The 19,553-nt window shown below is 38.9% G+C and overlaps 1 protein-coding gene across 2 annotated transcripts; it reads right to left on the bottom strand.

Moving 5' to 3' along the window:
- Window positions 1–17,295: 17,295 nt before the first annotated feature.
- Window positions 17,296–18,922, bottom strand: LOC147622854 (putative xyloglucan endotransglucosylase/hydrolase protein 12). 2 transcript variants are annotated; one of them, XM_086822494.1, is made up of 4 exons: window positions 18,477–18,922; window positions 18,290–18,390; window positions 18,011–18,204; window positions 17,296–17,917 (listed from the first exon to the last, which is right to left on the bottom strand). In XM_086822494.1, exons 1-4 carry the CDS (start codon window positions 18,691–18,693, stop codon window positions 17,500–17,502), a joined length of 930 nt encoding a protein of 309 aa, XP_086678620.1. In that variant the 5' UTR covers window positions 18,694–18,922; the 3' UTR covers window positions 17,296–17,499. The 2 variants fall into 2 exon arrangements, with proteins under 2 accessions (XP_086678620.1, XP_086678621.1); XM_086822495.1 differs by having other exon boundaries at window positions 17,296–17,899; window positions 18,477–18,919.
- Between the last annotated feature and the right edge of the window lie 631 nt (window positions 18,923–19,553).

Below are 19,553 nucleotides of genomic sequence, written 5' to 3'. Positions count from 1 at the left end.
AAGAGACTGGAGTGTTGACTGAGGTGGTAGGTGGGTGGTGCAAGGTAGGTGACAAGAGTGGCTTGGGTATGAATAAGCAAAGGGTAGTTCTGACAAAGCCGGCTTGGAGCAACACATCTATGATGAACGAGTGGCGCTGGCAGAATAGGAGGCAGTCGACATTGAGGAGAGAGCTTTTATGAAAGGCACAAAAGAGAGCTTTTATGAAAGCAACTTGTTTTGCATAAAGATAATGTGGGGGAGAGGGAGAGCTTCAAACCCTAGAAAGCAAACACACACACACAAGAGAGAGCAAGACCAAGAGATAGATGGATAGCTGAATTTTCTTCTATCTTCTTCTTCTATACTCAACCAACATAACATAAAGATAAGAGTACACACTATATGGGTTAGTACTCAACTACTAAAACATACAAGGGTCAGTCCATAATTTGAACCCGACGAAATGAGCTGGCGCTTTAACTATGCCAGTCTCTAGTAATCCAAAATGGCTATCACACAGCCTGTCATCCCACTGGCCACATATCACCCATAATCTCACTAACCATAGCAGTGGTTAATCACCACAAAAACAAAGAATGAATCTTACTCTAGAAAGACTGACCCCACGTAACCCTTAATATTAATAGATCATCTTCCCATGACTATAGCCTCTCTAATAAATGCCACTGCTACTTAAGACATACCCTCTACATCGGGAGTCTCCCATGATGAATCCTCTACTCTAAGAATCCCTCTTTGTCAAGTCTTCACCAAGGAGTCAAAGGCTTACATCACCAAAACTTCATCATCACCAAGTCCTGTTGTGAAAACAAACTTTCGGCGATAAACATCCATAAGGTGGTGATGATAACATCGAAGGTCATCATTATAGCTAACAATGGTAAACCCAATGACATGTATTAAACATTGGCAATATCTCTATTGTAGACCCAAGCCTTATTATCAATGCTTTCCTAGCTCATAAACAACACTACTTCCTTTACAAACCTCTCTATTGTAGACCCAAGCCTTATTATCAATGTTGTATTAGCCCAAAAACACCATTGCTTCCTTTACAAGATTTTGGTAAACCTTCAGCCTCACCAAATGAGGTAACTCTACTGAGAAGAATTTGGGTGAGAGGGTGAGCATGAGCTCCTCGCATGCGCACGCACACACACATGAGTAGACAAGCACACAAGGGAGATAGGTAGCTGGTTTTTCTTTTATTCTCTTCTCTTATCTACAACCATAACATAAAGATAAGAGTACATTATAAAAGGTAAAGTTCTCACCTACTATAATATATAAATCTCAGCTCATAGTATGAACCTAACATTACGAGCTAGCACTTTAACTTTTATGTCATAACTCTAGTAAAGAGAAATAGTTTTCACACAACCTATAAACCACTAGTTTTCTATGTGTTGAAATGAGTGATGCTTGAGGGCAAGTCACCTGGTCAAATTTATCCCATATGAACTATCTCAACGCTAATTTGTTGTACTTCCCTCATATAAAAGGGGTCACTATAAATCAATGGAATCAAGTAAGCTCTCAAGCCTTTTTTTTAGTACAAGTCTTAATCTTGTAGCCTAGTTATTAATTAGTTTAGGTTGTATTTAGGTATCACCCTCCCTAGCTTAGATTAGCACTAATCACATTGTTAATTAGTATAGGATTAAGTCTTTCTCATCATCATCGTCTTCATGGGAGTTTGGATCCACAAGTTCTAACATGGTATCAAAGATTTGTTTAAGCTCTCCATTAGCTTAGCTCTAGCTTTCCCTAATCCTTCTCTAGCTTAATCTCAATCATTAATCACCATTAAGCTTCTCACTAATCTCATCTTATCTACTCATCCCCCTAGTGGCTCAAATTTTTTGAGCTTTAAATTGTTTGCTTCATTAACCATTTTCAAAGTCCTTTTAAGGGGAGATTCCTTAGCTCATTGCTAAGAGTCTTAACAAAGAATTAGGGAAGTCTCTTCATGGTAGTGCAAATTTCATGCTACAAGCTGCACAACTATCTTTCCCATTCCAACTCTCTTCTAACAATTGATCCAATTCCATTTAGGATCTTGCAAACTATCATTCAAGAAATCTAGAGCCTAAAAGTAAGCATGGTTTGGTCCACTATAGCAGCCGCATGACACAGAAAACCAGTCGAGAAGAATCGCCCTAAGTTTGCATTTTGCATCTAAAGTTAGTGTGTTTTTTGTTTGGACCTTTTCTCATCATCAAGGACAAATTAGCCATCCTAGAAGCCCTATCAAAATTTCTACCTACAAGCTCAATTTCATCCTCCAATTTCTTGCGCTATCTAATCACCGCATGATTAAGCACTAATTACTATCATTAACTATTACTAGGAGATATTTAATAGATTAGAGCTTCAAGTTTAAGAAATTTAAGCTGATTAAGTCTTGAGGATTTTCCATTGCCATTCAAACCCCTTTTTCTCTCTTGCATTGAATTTTAACCTCTCCTACATTCAGTCCTTCAATAATTGTAGAGAGTAAAAGACACTGCCATGAGATTTATCACAAGCTCATGGTAAGACTCTCTCAACATGGAGCATATAGAAGTTGTCATTTAATGGTAATGGATTTTATAAATGGAAAATCAAGACCATGTACTTGCTTATACGTAAGGGGATTTGGCACCTAATTGAGGATGAACACGTAGAGGTTAAGCCACTTCAAAAAAAACAAAACATTGGTTCTTATTTCTCAAAACTTTGATGATGTGATTAGCCGCATTTCTACCATCAAGGATGCCAAATTGACATGAGAAGAGATTAATAATATTTTCGGCATCGACTCAAAGAGCTCAAAGATCAACCTTCTCATGCAATTCTACAAGCTTGATAAGAGGGACACCAAAATTACACAACACATTAACAAGTTAAAAGGTATCAAATAACAACTTAGTGCTTTAATTAAGGTTATTGAAGACTATGAATCTATTGCTATGCTATTAAAAAGTGTTGACAAATAACCATATGAATCACTTGTTGCCACACTTAAAACTGTGCCCAACACTAAAATTCAAGATAGAATCATCTTTGCTTAGCAAAATTCAAGGATAAAGAACCATTCAAATCACATTCAAGTGAGCAAGGACTTTATGCAAAGGGTGGGAGACTTCAAAGGATAAATCAATAAATGCCTCAAATTCCAAGATGCTATCATTGTGGAGAACTTAGTCACATAAAGAATGAATGAGGTAGCTTGGTTTCAGGAGCTACTTGGTGACATGGGAGAGACCGTGGATAGGGCAGACTGGTAGGACATGTTTAGGAATCACTATTGAATGAAATGCTATTGAGTTAGAGATAGGTGTAGCATGTTTCTTAATGGTAAGGTGGAATTTAAAGCAGCATTAGATTTATCAAAGAGAGGGCTATTGATGGAGAAGGCATGTGGAGGAGATTTCAAGGAGGAATCTACTAGCCTTTTCATTGACAATCATCATAGAGGTAATTCTATATTAGATCTTCATTATCACAAAATACTCTGTTTTTTTCTACGTTCAAGGTGAATGCATTATTGGCCACGACATGATCCATTCACATCTCATGATTAAATATGTTCCAACATATACTCAAGCACAACAAAATTGCAATTTAGGGGTCAATTTGCATATAGATTATTTGTTTAAAGTGCCATAAACATGGAATGTTAATATCCTTTGGGAAGGGAATCCACTTAGGATGACCTTGGAGTGTAGGTTCGGTCTAAAAACAACCACATAACAAAGGTCATGAGACTGTTCACACCACGGGTAAAGTTAAGCTTGTATTGTTTTGATTAATATAGACACTTCATTTCAAACCTTTATTGATATAGGAAGATTTAGATGAAGCTCAAGATTTTGCACTGGGGCTCCTCCTCCTCCTAGAAAAATGAGCAGAGGTCATGAGATTATGTTCACACCACCGGTAAGTTGAGCTTGTATTGTTTTGATTGAGATAGACACTCCAATTGCAATGTCTATTTTAGAAAGATTTAGCTTAGGTTCAAGTTTAGGCACTAGGGTTCTTTAAAGGGGCTCTTCCTCTTATTAAAACATTATTAAAATGTCTTTAGGAGTGCCTAGGGTGACTTGTCACATGCATTGATCCATTCATTACATCAGCCATGTAGAGGACTCGGCCAAGGACTAGTATTTTTAGAGTATAAAATTTTTGTTTCTTACATGTTCTAATTCCATTCATTGTGAGTATGGTTTGTTGAGATAGCCCGAGATCTCAATAGATATCCTCTTGCATCTACCATAGAAAAACCTTAGGGTTGACTTTACAGATGAGATTCCTCACATCCCTACTAACAAACTGTTAAAAGTAAGGAGGAAAGAAAAGTGAGCCATTCATAATGAAAATACACTTGTTTGCATTGATATAAATGAGCTTGTACGTAGTTCTTATATAGCCATGAGAGGTACACTCAATGTCGATACATTTTTGGGATGACATCACTGCTTATGGAATCTAGTGGTGGATTTCATCTTTGATCTTAGACTAAAAGATATCCTATGCAAAATAATTGAAAAGGCTAGAGACTACAAGTTGGGCTTATTGCCAACAAACCCTCCCTTAGTCCAAACTTTTGAAAGACACTCAATACATGGGTTTATACCTAGTAATCCCCCTTGATACAAGAATGAGAAAGAGTCCCCCCTTAATGACATTGGGTGTGTGTACTCTTATCCATAACACAATCAAGGTCATGTAGGATAAAAGACAAGGTCTTAGAACCCAAAAAGAAAGAGTGAACTAGAAAGCATAGGATTCATCATCAAAATCAGAACCAATAAAATTACTTTCTTCAGAAGTGGCAAGATTGGCTTTTTCTTTATTCTTCTCGTTTTTGTCTTTAAAATAACATTTATGTGGTGGATGGTTGGTTTTACCATTTTGCACACAATGGTTCTTAATAAAGCAATCCTTTGTGTGAGATGATTGGTTCTTCCACAAGTAGCACACTTCTTGTTGTTGGTGACAACATATGCTCCTGGTGCCAAAGTGAGATTTTTGTTGAAGTTCGTTTTCTTCTCCTCCCCCTCCTATACTGAATTGATTGCACTCTCCATGGAAGCAATTGGTTCCTTCTCTTTGAGCATAGTGACAATGTTGTTGTATTTTATAGGCACTGCTTTAAGCAAGATGGCTTTAGCATCGTCATCAATCACATGGAATTTTACATACACAAGCTGGGTGATAATGGTTTTGGGCTTGTTAACAAAAGATGCAATAGATTCATTATGCTCTTTAGAAAGCCCATATAATTGCATTTTTTGACTTATTTTAGAGTGCTTTGCCTATGCTCCAAAGTTTTTCTCTAGAGTGTCCCAAGATTTAGATGCAGTGTCACAATTATCAATGTAATGTATATAAGTATCATCTAGTGCAGTGATAAGGATGCCTAGGGCTTGTCCATGCCGTGCTTAATTTGTAGCTATGATAGCTCTAGTGGACACACCATCTTCGCCTTCTATTGGTTTAACTAATGCCCAAAGATTTTTCTTCATGAGATGCCCCTTGACTTTGGTCTGCCAAGTGTGAAAATCTTGGCCATTGAATTTGTCAGGGGACTTCGTGTTGGTAGCCATGATTAGGGTAGATTCCATTTAAGGGTGGTCTTACCACCACCACTGAGATAAGACACTCAAGGCAGTGTCTATAAACCCTTTACAAGATATGGAACTCGAGCTTCACATATGCTTTAAATTTTGAAAAATCATGCAAAAGTTGAGATAAATGCTTCACTTAAGCTCAATTTTTTAAAAAATAAAAAAAAACCCAAATTGATTTGTATCTTCTTTTTATCTTTGCAAGTACTGTCAAGCTCTTCTTCTGTTCTCAATCTCTACTCTGATGCAGGCTTGATCTCTAGTCGTATTGAATCCTTTTATTAAGACCCTTTTGAGCCTTTTAAATCAAGGCATTTAATCCTTTTATTAAGACCTTTGTGAGTCTTATAAAATTAAGTCTTTAAAGGCTACAAGCCTTAATGGTGTGGATAAGCCATGTGCACTGCTCTGACAGAGCTCAAAGGAGATCTCGCAAGCGAAGAGGAGTGGGAAGTGGCCAGATTGGAGAAACAGCAATAGCGGCAAGTGTGTGACAAAGTATATTCAACAAATGAGCATCTGTGTGCTGGTGTGAACAAGAGGAAGGCTCGATGTCAATGCCAAGTTTCTGAGCAAGGTGCTGGAGCATTGACTGAGGTGGTAGATGGGTGGTGCAAAGCAGGTGGCGAGAGTTGCTTGGGTATGCATAAGCAAAGGGTAGTCCTGACAAAGTTGGCTTGGAGCAGCACATCTGTGCATCCATTTTTATCACATCACATCTTATCACATCCACATCCAGAACCATTTTCATTACATCACATCAAATCACATCCACATCCACATCCATTTACATCACATCACATCCTATCACATCCACATCCACATCCACATCCATTTACATTACATCATATCTTATCACATCCACATCCACATCCATTTACATCACATCACATCCACATCCATTTATATCCCATCCTTTCACATATCTTCACATCTCATTCTCATCTCTTCATTCACATTCACATCCATTTATATCACATGCTTTCACATATCCTCACATCTCATTCTCATCTCTTCATTCAAATCCACATTCATTTATTTTACATCGCTTCACATATCCTCACATCTCATTCTCATCTCTTTATTCACATCCACATTCATTTATTTTACATCCTTTCACATATCCTCACATCTTATTCTCATCTCTTCATTCACATCCACATCCATTTCACATTTAGGAACATTTTCTATTTTTGATATCGATGGGACTTTTCTAATATTTCTGCCAATTGCTTAGCTTAGGTAAAGGTTCTTTTTCTCAACGGATGTTTTCATATTCATTCTCAATTTTCTCAAGTGAAATATATTCAATATTCTTCTTTTTTATAAAAGATTCATGGGATTTACAAAATCAGTTTTAGCCATATTTCACAATAATGCTCAAAATTTTACTTTTGATAAATACTCATAATTAAAATTATGCTAGAAATTTCTCTTTTTCTACTTAATTTCTTGGATCTCAATTATCATGGGAATTCCTCTTTTTGCATTTAATTGATTAATTCTAAATGTCATGAGAAGTCCTCTTTTATCATAAAATAAATTTATCTAAAATTCCTCTTTTCTTTAATAAAAATATCCATTATTCAAATATGCCAAGAATTTTGCTTTTTTCATTTAAATGATTGAATTCCAAATGTCATGGAAATTCTTCTTTTATCATTTAAATAAAATTACTAAAATTTTCTCTTTTCCTAATTATTTAAATATGCATAAACCTTAAAAATTACTTTACCATGTATTTGATGAAAATCATTCTTTTAGCCTAGGATATTCAATCCTAGAATATTGTAGGAAGCCCTCTTTTCACGTTATGCATAAGAATGAATTATGTATCAATTTCTTAAAAATTTTACCATAGCTCCGCTGCTATAATTGATAATTTTTAATATTTTTGAAAAGAATAAACTTAGTAATACAATTATGATAGTATTACTATCTTCTAAACTTAAATCCAATTTATGGATTTAAATCATAAGATTATCATAGTTTTAGAAGCATAAAAGTATAAAAAGCCACTTTCTTAACCTCTAGCTTCACAAGCCTAGAGTTTGATTTGTCAATTGAGAATTTATCAATGAGAAGCATCATTTGAATAGAGAATTGGTCATAGGAATGACCATTCTTTTGGGAAGAGAGAGATAAACATAAAAAGCATCCTAAATTAAGCATAAATGTAAACTTTTCTTAATTATTCATTACAACTCTTAAGAAAAGCTTGATTTACATTATAACCACTTAATTAGAAACTTCTCAAGCTTGAGAGAGGGGTTGAGAAGTGAAAAACATTGAGAATAGTAGAGAAAAACCATGAAACTACACCTTACCTCTTGATTTTGCTTGCTTCTCTATCTTAGAAGAAGCCCCTAACCAATCAATTGGTTAGTGTGTTGAGAGGAAAGCTACAAGGATGGCTGAAGAGAGAGAGAGGCTCCACTCTTTCCAAAAGTAGAGGATTTTAAAGGGATAATAAAAAATATGAGTATTTTAATGTAATACTGGCATGGTATAGCTCAAAGATAAAAATACAAAAGAATGAGGGTCTATTTACAGGTGAGGGAGGCCACTAACTGAGTCCAACTAAGTTCTAGAATTTTCCAGCTTCAGTTTGGCTGAATTTGGATACGATTTGGACCAGTTTGGTTCCCTTTTAAATTCGGTTTGATCCAAGAGAGAGGAGAGATAAACATATCACAATTTTTTTGAATTAAAAACTCATCCACATGTGTGAAATAGGTGCATACCTCAAAGTCTCCCCCCTCCTTACACCAAGGTGTCAAAAATGTATCATTATTCCAAAATATCTCATTTTTTTTAGTAATATCTCATAGTTTTTAACTAATAAACCTTGTACTCAGTCAACTCTTCATCTTATGTGAGCATTTTCTCATTTTTGGGTATTTTCTTTTATTCTTTGGATTTATCTCATCCCAACACTTGCATTAATCTTATTGGCCCATATGAACCTTAATTGGAAAATAATCTAAAATTTTTAAAAAATCTGGACCCTTAGGCTAAGGTCTTTTAAATCATTTTTAATTGATTTCTAATGCACTTTGGAGAATTCATTTTGAACTTTTGTTTCAAGGGAACCCATTTCAAACACTAGGAGGATTTTTATATCCAAAAATATCTCAATTTTGGATTATCTCTCTCTAGATATTTTCTCTCTCTAGACCAAAACAGGGTAAAACAAGATCTTTCTCTTATTTCACAGAGGGGAATAATTACAAGAACAGAAGGGGATATTATTACATCCTTACACCTCAAAAGCTGGAGGGAGGAATCTTACAACAAGAGAGAGATGGGGATAGCTGAATTTTCTTCTATATTCTTCTTCTCTACTCAACCAACATAACAAAAAGAAAAGAGTACACACTATATGGGTTAGTACTTAACTACTAAAACATACAAGGGTCAGTCCATAATGTGAACCCGACTAAATGAGCTGACACTATAACTATGCCAGTCTCTAGCAATCCAAAATGGCTGTCACACAGCCTATCATCCCACTGGCCGCATATCATCCATAATCTCACCAACCATGCTAGTGGTGTAGATAAGGAAGCTATCACCCAGGTGGGTCATCAATGTCCGTTGCCGTAGCACTAGTTGAGCTCGATATCTCAACACTCCCCCTCGAGCTCAACTCCACACACTGCACTCCAAGTAAGCTCCTAAACATGTCGAGCTTCTCTGTGCTCAATGCCTTCATAAAGATGTCAGCCACCTGATACTCTGTGCTAACATATACCAGATCTACATCTCCTGCTAGAACCTTCTCCCTCATAAAGTGATAATGCACCTCAAAGTGCTTTGTTCTAGCATGATATATTGGGTTACTGGCCAACTGTATGCTGCTCATGTTGTCATAATATATGACAACTTCCTTATCCAAAGGGCTCTCCCATGTCACCAAGCAGCTTCTGAAACCAAGCTACCTCACAAAGCTGCCAAAGCACCCCTGTACTCTGCCTCTGTACTCGACAAGGCAACTATTGGTTGCTTCTTACTGCTCCAACTAACAACATCACTCCCAAATGAGAACATAAAACCACTAGTAGATCTCCTGTCTGCAATACTACTACCAGCCTAATCAGCATCTGTGTACCCATGCAACTGTATCTCTGTACCAGCCTCATAGAAAAGTCCATAATCAACCATGGACTTTATGTACCTTAGGATCCGTCTAGCCGCGTCAAAGTGTGGCTTCCTAGGGGCCTGCATAAATTGGCTCACAAGTCCAACAACATAGCTCAAGTATGGCCTTGTAATGGTCATGTAGATCAAACTACCCACTATGCTCTTGTATGTAGTGGGGTCCTCCAAAAGCTCACCTGTATTTGTAGAAAGCTTTGTGTTGTGCTCCAATGGCATTGAAATAGGCTTACAACCAGTCATACCATACTTGCACAACATGTTCAAGCCATACTGCCTCTCAGGGATTTAATATTCACGTGATCACAAGATTTTTTGTGATAATAACACATGTGAACAAGTTATTCAGATGTTCGCATGTTACCGTTCACAAAATAACAGGTCACTTGCCATTTGGGAACCCCTTAAAAGCTTGGCTACACATGGGAATAAGCTATTCACATGTTCTCATGTTACCATCTTCACATAATAGCAGGTCAGTGGCCAGCTAAGAAGATTTTTTATGCCCGACAAAGATAATTTTTTTAGGCCCTTGTGAAAGCTTTGTGAATATAACATGTGATCACAAGATTTTTTGTGTTGTTAACATATGTTATTAACATGTTCACATGTTCTCGTTTACATCAGTGAAATCCCTGCTGCCTCTGCAACAATAGCAAAATGCCATGAGGTGACCTCACCACCTCTATGCCCAAGAAATATCGCAGCTCACCCAAATCCTTCATCACAAACTTCTGCTTCAAAAGCATCATGACATCATGTATGTGTGCATCACTATCACCAGTGGTAATCAAGTCATCCACATAGATGACTAATAGCATGATCCCTCTATCTATCGTTTTCACATATAGTGAAAAATCTGCATTGGATATCTGAAGTCCAATGGTAACAAGATACTCCCCGATCTTGTTTGAACATGCTCTAAGTGCCTGCTTCAAGCCATACAAGGTTTTGCGTAACCTGCCCAAAATCTGGATGTGCATCACTCTCATAACCTGGTGGCTACATCATGTACACTTCTTCTTGCAAATCACCATGAAAGAAAGAATTCTTTACATCCATTTGATGTAAAGAGAAACCCTTCGATGAACCCATATCAATGATATCTCTCACGATTGCCATTCTTGCAACTAGGCTGAATGTCTCCTCATAGTCTACGCCATAAGTCTCCGCATAGCCCTTGGCAATCAATCTTGCCTTGTACCGACTCACTGAACCATCAGCATTGTGCTTGACTTTATACACCCACTTACATCCAATTGCCTTCTTTTCCTTAGGCAAAGGCCTTACTCCCATGTTGCATTTGTATCCAATGCCTTCTTTTCCTTAGGCAAAGGCCTAACTCCCATGTTGCATTTGCATCCAATTGCCTTCTTTTCCTTAGGCAAAGGCCTAACTCTCATGTTGCATGTTGTATTTGCATCCAATGCTGCCATCTCCTCATCCATGGCATCTTCCCATTTCCTATTTCCCATTGCTCGCTCAAAGCAAGTGGGCTTAACCTCCTGTATTGCTTTTACCATGTAAGCATAATGATGGGCTATATATCCATCATATCACAACCTCTCAACAGGGTATTTGATCCTTGTAGACCTGCGTACATTTGGATCAGTGCCAGCAGGTGTCCTCAAAACAGCCCTAGTTCTCCTTACACCAAGAGTAACCAGAGAGGGAATGCCAAGCTTCTGATCAAGGCTCTACTCAGAGCCACTGGAGTTACCATCCACATATGAGAGACATGCTGACAGATCAGGCACAAAAGGTTGATCTACTTTTTCCTTCCCTTTCCTTGATACATGTGCACCTGCATCATTCCTCAACCTGCCTAACCATGGGCTGACCATGGGCTGACCATGGGCTTTGGGTCTATTGCTCGCTGGGACTCCCCAGGTCTACTCATTACCTGTGATTGCTACTCTACATGTGATGCAACATCATCACTTCTTACATCTACATCCTTTGTTTCCTTTACTACTGGTGCATACTAGCTACTCATCTCATCAAAGAAAACATCTCTGCTTACTCGCATCTCACGAGTGGTAGGGTTATAGCATTTATAACCTTTTTGCTTCATAGCATAACCAATAAAGATACATTTCTCTACCTTTGGATCCAACTTTGTTCTCACTTCATCAAGAACATGTACATATGTAATACACCCAAACACTTTCAAGTGAGACACATCCGGTCTTATGCCTGTAAACTTGTGTTCAGGAGTTATGTTCATAATGTACATAGCAATCGCTACTGCTTTTGCCCAAAAGTAATGTGGCATATTCTTTTCAGCCTTCAAGGCACGTGCCACTTCTGTAATGTGCCTGCTTTTCCTTTCTACAACCATTCTGTTGTGGAGTGTACCTGCACGTAAACTGCCTCTCTTGATTCCCTGCTTTCTCAGAAAATCGCTTAACTCATTGGAGAAATATTCTCCCCCACCATATGATCTTAGGCATTTTATTTGCATGTCTTTTTCCTTCTCACCAAGGCTTTAAATCTCTGAAAGTGAGAAAGCACCTCACTTTTCTCCTTCATGAAATAAACCCACACTTTCCTAGTGTGGTCATCAATGAATGTAACATAGTACCTGACACCTGCAATTGTTGCAGTCTTGGTCGGTCCCCATACATATGAATGTATGACATCCAATGGCCTTGCACTGACATGCTTTTCATGTGAGAAAGCATCTCACTTTTCTCCTTCATGAAATAAACCCACACTTTCCTAGTGTGGTCATCAATGAATGTAACATAGTACCCGCAACCTGCAATTGTTGCAGTCTTGGTTGGTCCCCATACAAATGAATGTATGACATCCAATGGCCTTGCACTGACATGCTTTTCATGTGGGAAAGCATGTTTGGCCTGCCTACCATGCTTCACATACCTTATGCATACCGTCAACCTTAAACTTTGCAAACCTGCAACAATATTTTGGGCCTGCATAGACCTTAGTCGTTGTACATTCACATGACCAATGCACTTGTGTTATATGTCAATATTTGAAATGACACTTTTTTCATGCGCAAATATGGTTGCCTTTATCTCAGGCATGTTCACATCCAATGTTCACATCCAAAGTAAATATCCTGCCATTTTTGTTTCCCTTTGTAGCCAAGTGACACTTCTTTTTTAAGTCTTCCACAAAACATCCGTGTGAGGATTAAACGTCAATTTTGTAGACCTTGCTCAACCATCTGTCCAACAGAAACCAAGTTCTTTGTAATATTTGAAACATAAAGTACATCAAGACAAGTACTTCATTTTGCCATCCTGCATAGACAATGGCACTTTACCAACATGTGCAATGGGATGCACAGTATCATCTTCTGTTTCTACATAACCTAGTTTTTTGATTTTTTGCATATCTCTAAACCACTCAGCATGACTGGTCATGTGGTTAGAGGTGCCAGAAGCCACATACCATATATCGTGAGATTGTGACACATCCCCTGGTATGGAACTAACCATTTTCTACATCACAAATAGCTAGTCACTTCTATCATCACCTCCATGTTTGCTAGATGATGCATAATTGCCTTGCTGTAACTTCCCACTTTTAATGTCATTTTGCTTTTTATAGCAGTCCTTTGCCATGTGTCCTTTTTTGCCATAGTAATAGCACTCTATGCTATTTGCATTTTGATTTCTTTGCCAACCACTTTGGCCTCTTTGGCTCCCCCTACCTCTCTAGACTGACCTCTTCCACCTGTGTATGATTGCTGCTGTGAATCATTGGACTGTTATTGTCCACCTCTACCTCTACCTCTGTCTCTATCTATATTAGAGTAGAAGGCGTGTTCCGATGTGTTCTTGCTTTGTGAAGAAGAATCCTCACCTAAAGCCTTTTCTTCTATGACCAGCATAGATATTAAGTCCCGAAAGTTAGGAATATTCTCCCTAACTGCAATGGAGGTCTTCAATGGCTTGTACTCTTTGCCAAGCCCATTTAAATAGACACTCACCAAATCATTATCATCCACTGATACATTGATAGACCCAAGGGATTCAATAATGCCCTTGATCTTTAAGGCATATTCATTGATGGACATGCTTTTCTTTTCCATAGAATGCAACTCTTTCTTGAACTGCAACTTCCTTGCCTTTGTGTTAGTTTGGAACATCTGAACAGATTTTGCCATGCAACTGCTGGAGTGTTTGCATCATGTATGTGTCCTATCATAGTGTCTATGACACTAATTGAAAGCCAGTACATGACATTTCTTGCACCTTAATTCCAATGCTTGAATGCCTTTATATCTGCAGGAGTGGCATTCTCCTCAGATAACTCTGGAGGCTCCTCATTGTCTCCTTCTACATAATCCCAAAATCCTTTATTCATTAGGAAATTGGTCATTCTGAACTTCCAGGCATGGAAGCTATTCTTATCCATCTTCTCACTAACAATCTGATTAATTCCCTCATACATGTTTTCTTGCAGCAATCAAATAATCTACAAACAGACAACTTCTGTATGCAACCTGTTGTAATATGGCAGTATCTCTTGTATAACTGCTGCAGCAACGGTACTTCAGCACAGAGCCTGTGTGTCACCAAATGTGACCAGAGTACATGTACATACACCGAGTATCAACAATACTTTTACAAACCCTATCTGCACTTCCAAAATGCATTATTGTACTACAGTAATAACCATATTTTGAGCAGAAATAGTTCTCTACAAGAACTTCTAAAAAATGATCAAAAATCCCCTCTGCAGTGACAAAACGAGGCTCATAACGCGCCTGAAACGCCAATCTGGCTAGAAAAACTTTGTCCAATAAGCCAATATACCTGTCTTGTAGCTCCGCTCCCAAAGACAACTCCTTAATCGGAGAAATGTAGCTCCTGGAGCTACTGAAGGGGTGTTGTACCTAAACCAAGAAGGGGAAAGAGATGACGGTGCTCTTACCCGTGTAGTACTACTTCCTTCCTTGCTTGTTCTTGCCTCTTGATGCCTCCTTATCTCTCAAACGAACGAGGATCTGATACCATAAAGAGAATGTGGGGGAGAGGGAGAGCTTTTAACCCTAGCAAGCAAACACACACACACCCACAAGAGAGAGCAAGACAAGAGAGAGATGGATAGCAGAATTTTCTTCTATCTTCTTCTTCTTTACGCAACCGACATAACATAAAGATAAGAGTACACACTATATGGGTTAGTACTCAACTACTACAACATACAAGGATCGATTCATAATGTGAACCCGACTAAATGAGCTGGCGCTATAACTATGCCAGTGTCTAGTAATCCAAAATAGCTCTCACATAGCCTGTCATCCCACTGGCCGTATATGATCACCCATAATCTCACCAACCATGTCGGTGGTGTAGATACAGAAGCTATCACCTAGGCGGGTCATCAATGTCCACCCGTAGCACTAGTTGAGCTCGATATCTTAACAATGCACAATATAGCAAATAATGGCGAGCATTTGTGCACATCATGGGTGAATGATAAAGCAACATAGAGGGGAGACGGGCCGAGCATTGAAACATGTAGTTATAGGGGAGGAAGAGCGGGCTACCGCATGCTACAAAAAAATAATAGAAAGGTCTAAAAAGGAAATTAAATAATAGTCTCCAAAACTTGAAATGGTTGGGTGCTCCAAAAGGAAAATAGAAAGAAAACTCAAAGCTAAATAATCCAAAATAGAAGTCTACTCTAGAAATCTCCAAAATAGAAGTCTCCTATGCTCTGATACCATGTTAAAATTAAGGAGGAAAGAAAAGTAAGCCATTCATAATGAAAATACACTTGATTGCATTGATACAAATGAGCTTGTAAATAGTGCTTATATAGCCATGAGAGGTACACTCAATGTGACTTGATACGTTTCTAGAATGACATCACTATTTATGGCATTTTGTTAAGATATCGAGCTCATCTAATGAAGTGGTGGACACTGATGACCCGCCTGGGAGATAGGCCCCACACTTACACCGCTGGGATGGTTGGTGAGATCATGGGTGATATGCGGCCAGTGGGATGACAGGCTGTGTGACATCCATTCTAGAGACTGGCATAGTTATAGCGCCAGCTCATTTAGTTGGGTTTACACTATAGAGGACCCTAGTATGTATTTGGTTGAGTACCTTTTCATATTGTGTGTACTCTTATCTTTGTATATGGTGTGTTGAGTGTTGTGTGAAGAAGAAGATTTTCAGCCTCTCACCTTGTGTGTTCTCTTTTAGGGTTTTGTGAATGTGTGTGCTTGCAAGAGCTCAAGCTCTCTTCTCCCCTGCATGTTTTCACATATGGTGGTGGATTTCATCTTTAATCTTAGACTAAAAGATATCCTATGCAAAATAATTCAAAAGGCTGGGACCACAAGTTGGGCTTATTGCCAATGCAAGCAATGTTAGCCATAGTGTTGCTTGGTAAACCCTACCAACACAACTACATTGCCTACAAAATGTCCTCTTGGTATTCCAGAGTGTGCTTGTAAGACATTCTTCCCTTATGCATCACATGAGCACATAATCATTGCCAAGCTTTTAGAGTTGTGTAGTAAGAAAGGAATTGTGATATCTCACATGAGATAATGTGTGAAATGCCACTAGTGGTTTATAAGCTATGTGACAATCACTTTGGTTTGTTAAAGTTATGGCATAGTTTTAACATGAGTTCTCATCGTATTTACACTATGGACCGACCTAGAATGTTTTAATAAGAGAGTACTCTCTTATAGTATAAATTATTATCTTTATGTTATGATTATACATATAAGAGAAAGGAATAGAATGACATTTAACCACCCATGTCTCTTGTGTGCTTGTCTACTCTTGTGTGTATGTGCTTAAACACTAATAAAGAACTCAAGCTCACTCACTCTCCCACATCTTTCTAATTAATCACTCAAAATAAATGAAGTCTTTTCACCATAAAAGTTAAAAATATGAAGACCAGCTTATGTAGGTAATTATGAATTAAACCAAATAAATTAAATTATTATTTAATTAATAAAATAGTTTTATTTAATTAAAATAATATCTAATTAAGCATTAGCAAAAGAGTAGTGTGATCTTTGAATAGAGGATGTCATCTCAAGGAGTGGGAGGGGAGGGGACATCATGCATGTTTCAATGTGTATTTTTAAAATCCCTAACAAGTGAAATTTGATTATATGTAATAACACCTTTTGAATACAAACTCACTATTTATTTCTCAAAATCATTTGAAAAACACGTTTATATTTTTTAAAACTATATTTAAGCCAAAATATGGATTAAAAATTTCTTTTAGTTGAATCACGTGATAAACTCTCCACTTTTTCTACGTTTTAGCGACCTATATTTGTCCTACAGTACATGTAAGGGTAAGACCAAGCCACTTATAGGCATTTTTTAAAGTGATCCCACCCTACGTGTGAATAAGACCAAGTGAGCTAAGCTTTCTCTGCGACGCATCCTCTACTATGTCTACTATGTATGTGAATATGAGCCCGGCCTGTAGTGTAAAAATGGACATGATCATTAAAGATGGAAGTCTTTTGGTGTCTCTTTTCAAAACAAGTTAAGAGTCATAGTAAACTCATTAATTTAGGACTTTACGTGCGGAAAGCTAATCATAGTTGTTGCTGCTGGGGGAGGCGGGGAATGTGACTTATGTTTCTTGACGGGATGGATGGTTAAACAACAGTCGACGTGATGATCTATCGAGCTCCTTTCCAGCTGCTTAAGCTAAAGTTGTGGTACAAGTAAATCTGGTAGTGAGGATACAGAACTCAAGGATTGTGATCACACTCGAGGGGAGACTGGGGATACCTTGCCTTGTCTGTGCAGTAGTCATAGAGGAGGTAGTGCTGTCGCACCCATTGGAGCTTGGTGAGCTGTTGAGGGGTCAGCGTTCTGTATTGGGCTTGGTCCCACCAGTTTCCTGCATAGTTTGGGGCTGCGCAAGGGGGGTTCTGGTCCTGCCATTGGCATGCGTCCATCTGGAAGTTGTCGAAGGAGGCCACGAAGGGAGCTGCCGCCCAATCGATCTTCACCCGCCCGCCTTGCGTCGCCCAACTGTCTCCGTCCCATATACTGGCTAATACACCCATGGGCTGCGTGTTGGGGTAGGCAACCCCATAGGCTTCATTGTTAGCATACACTCTGATCGGTGTAGAGTCCACGGAGAAACTATCAACACAAATGACTCTGCGTTATCAACGGAGGTACTGATCACAATAGTGAGAACACAGCTATTCCAAGTTATCATGCAGGTACGATTAAGGTGTTGGGGATTATTACACTATCTGTTGCCGATTCCAAAGCACCGAGTAGGTATGGAAGTCAGATGTCGGGTCGAACCACAGGTAGTGCCTCATCTCCCGACCACCCACACCACCCGCAAACAGATTCGTTTGCAGGACGTAAGGCTGCCCGGAAACGTTTCCCAAGAACTCGAAATCCACCTCATCTTTTGCGTCCGTCATTGACGACAACTGCGATAATCGTGTTATTCGTCCACCCTCTTCTGACATAAATAGTTGCTTTGACATCATAGGTTATAATTGAGAATAAACTCACATAGTATGCCGTCACAGTCCCTGCAGAGTTACCAGGCACTAGCTTTATCTGCATGCTAATGCTTCCGAACAAATACTTGGTGATGGATGTAAACCCGGAAGCTGTGACAAATTACAATGTAAAGCACAGGCATTGTGAGAAATCCATGACAGTATGAACTTATCAACATTAAAGCAGGGTTCAATACCTGAGTCCTCGGTTAGTATCAACTGGACGGCTTGTCCTCCATCCTCTATGTTCACGTGGCCGCTGCCGGCGCTTACATAGAACTCCTGGTTGAAATTGCTTGCTGCATGGCTGACAGCTACATAACAGGAACCCAGATATGCCAGACACATTAGGTGATTTAAAACGCCGCAACGAGCCGTCAAAGAAGCTGGCAGTTTAAGTGCACACTTGGGCATGGTTAGAATTGCGCTAAACGCGGGTACAGAGGTTGGATTAAGGTGGCACTCAGAACTAACTAAGAAAATTCAGTAGCTTGCTAGAAGAGATGCGTACAATGGCGGGATCTTTCGCTTTTATAATAGTGATTAGTTACGTGTGGATAAGCAAGGGACAAAGACTCGCTAAATAAGAGAGCGCATGCAATGTACCGTGGTTATTGCCCTGCGCGTGAATTCCCCAAGTGGATCACCAGCTGATGATCTAATGCTATTGGCACCGGCCCACACGATTTATATGAGTGAGCAACAGCCTGGCATTCTACCCGTCTGTCCACCACGGTACCATCGCTAGGAGCAACCTACTCTGCCTTTTTTTATCACACACAGCTGGCAAACCCATCACAATACTTTAAAGCCACCACGCATCAACCTTAACGTCATCCTCTAAAAATTGGGAAAAATGAAATTGGAAGCGGCTGATATTAAAAAGTCCATACTATCATAAGGCTAGGAATTGAATTGGAAGGATAATATTGGCCTACGTGATCTCATGAGAACTTTGCAAAATTGTTTGTACACCAATTGCTACAGCTGCACACGAGCCAAGAGATGGCTTTCAGCCGGAACTTCCTTACGATTCTCATGAGTATGAGCCTGGCTGTAAAAGATTCGACCCTTTCGGTTCCTTGTCGTCAAGCTTGCCTATCCACGTCCATGTAAGGAATCCTTAAAGAAGTTGTTTTTCATGAATTCTTTCGCGTTCGCCCCCTCTAGGCCTACGTATTCGCTACACTCACTAAACTAATTATTGCCAACACCACGAAAACATAATCCCGCGTTCTTTCACCACGTCACACTACCTCCTTTAACATTCCACT

Source organism: Cibotium barometz, chromosome 28 (genome assembly GCF_041138505.1).
Source record: "Cibotium barometz isolate CiBa-2024 chromosome 28, ASM4113850v1, whole genome shotgun sequence".
NCBI lineage: Eukaryota > Viridiplantae > Streptophyta > Polypodiopsida > Cyatheales > Cibotiaceae > Cibotium > Cibotium barometz.
This window is presented reverse-complemented; position numbering and strand designations above follow the sequence as displayed.

What these genes read in the sequence shown, in the direction of transcription:
- LOC147622854 (XM_086822494.1), bottom strand. Translation starts at nt 18,693, where the DNA reads ATGCCCAAGTGTGCACTTAAACTGCCAGCTTCTTTGACGGCTCGTTGC. An exon ending in GATACTAACCGAGGACTCAG is followed by an intron (nt 18,391 to 18,476) that starts GTATTGAACCCT and finishes AATTTGTCACAG; the next exon opens with CTTCCGGGTTTACATCCATC. An exon ending in GGACTGTGACGGCATACTAT is followed by an intron (nt 18,205 to 18,289) that starts GTGAGTTTATTC and finishes CGATTATCGCAG; the next exon opens with TTGTCGTCAATGACGGACGC.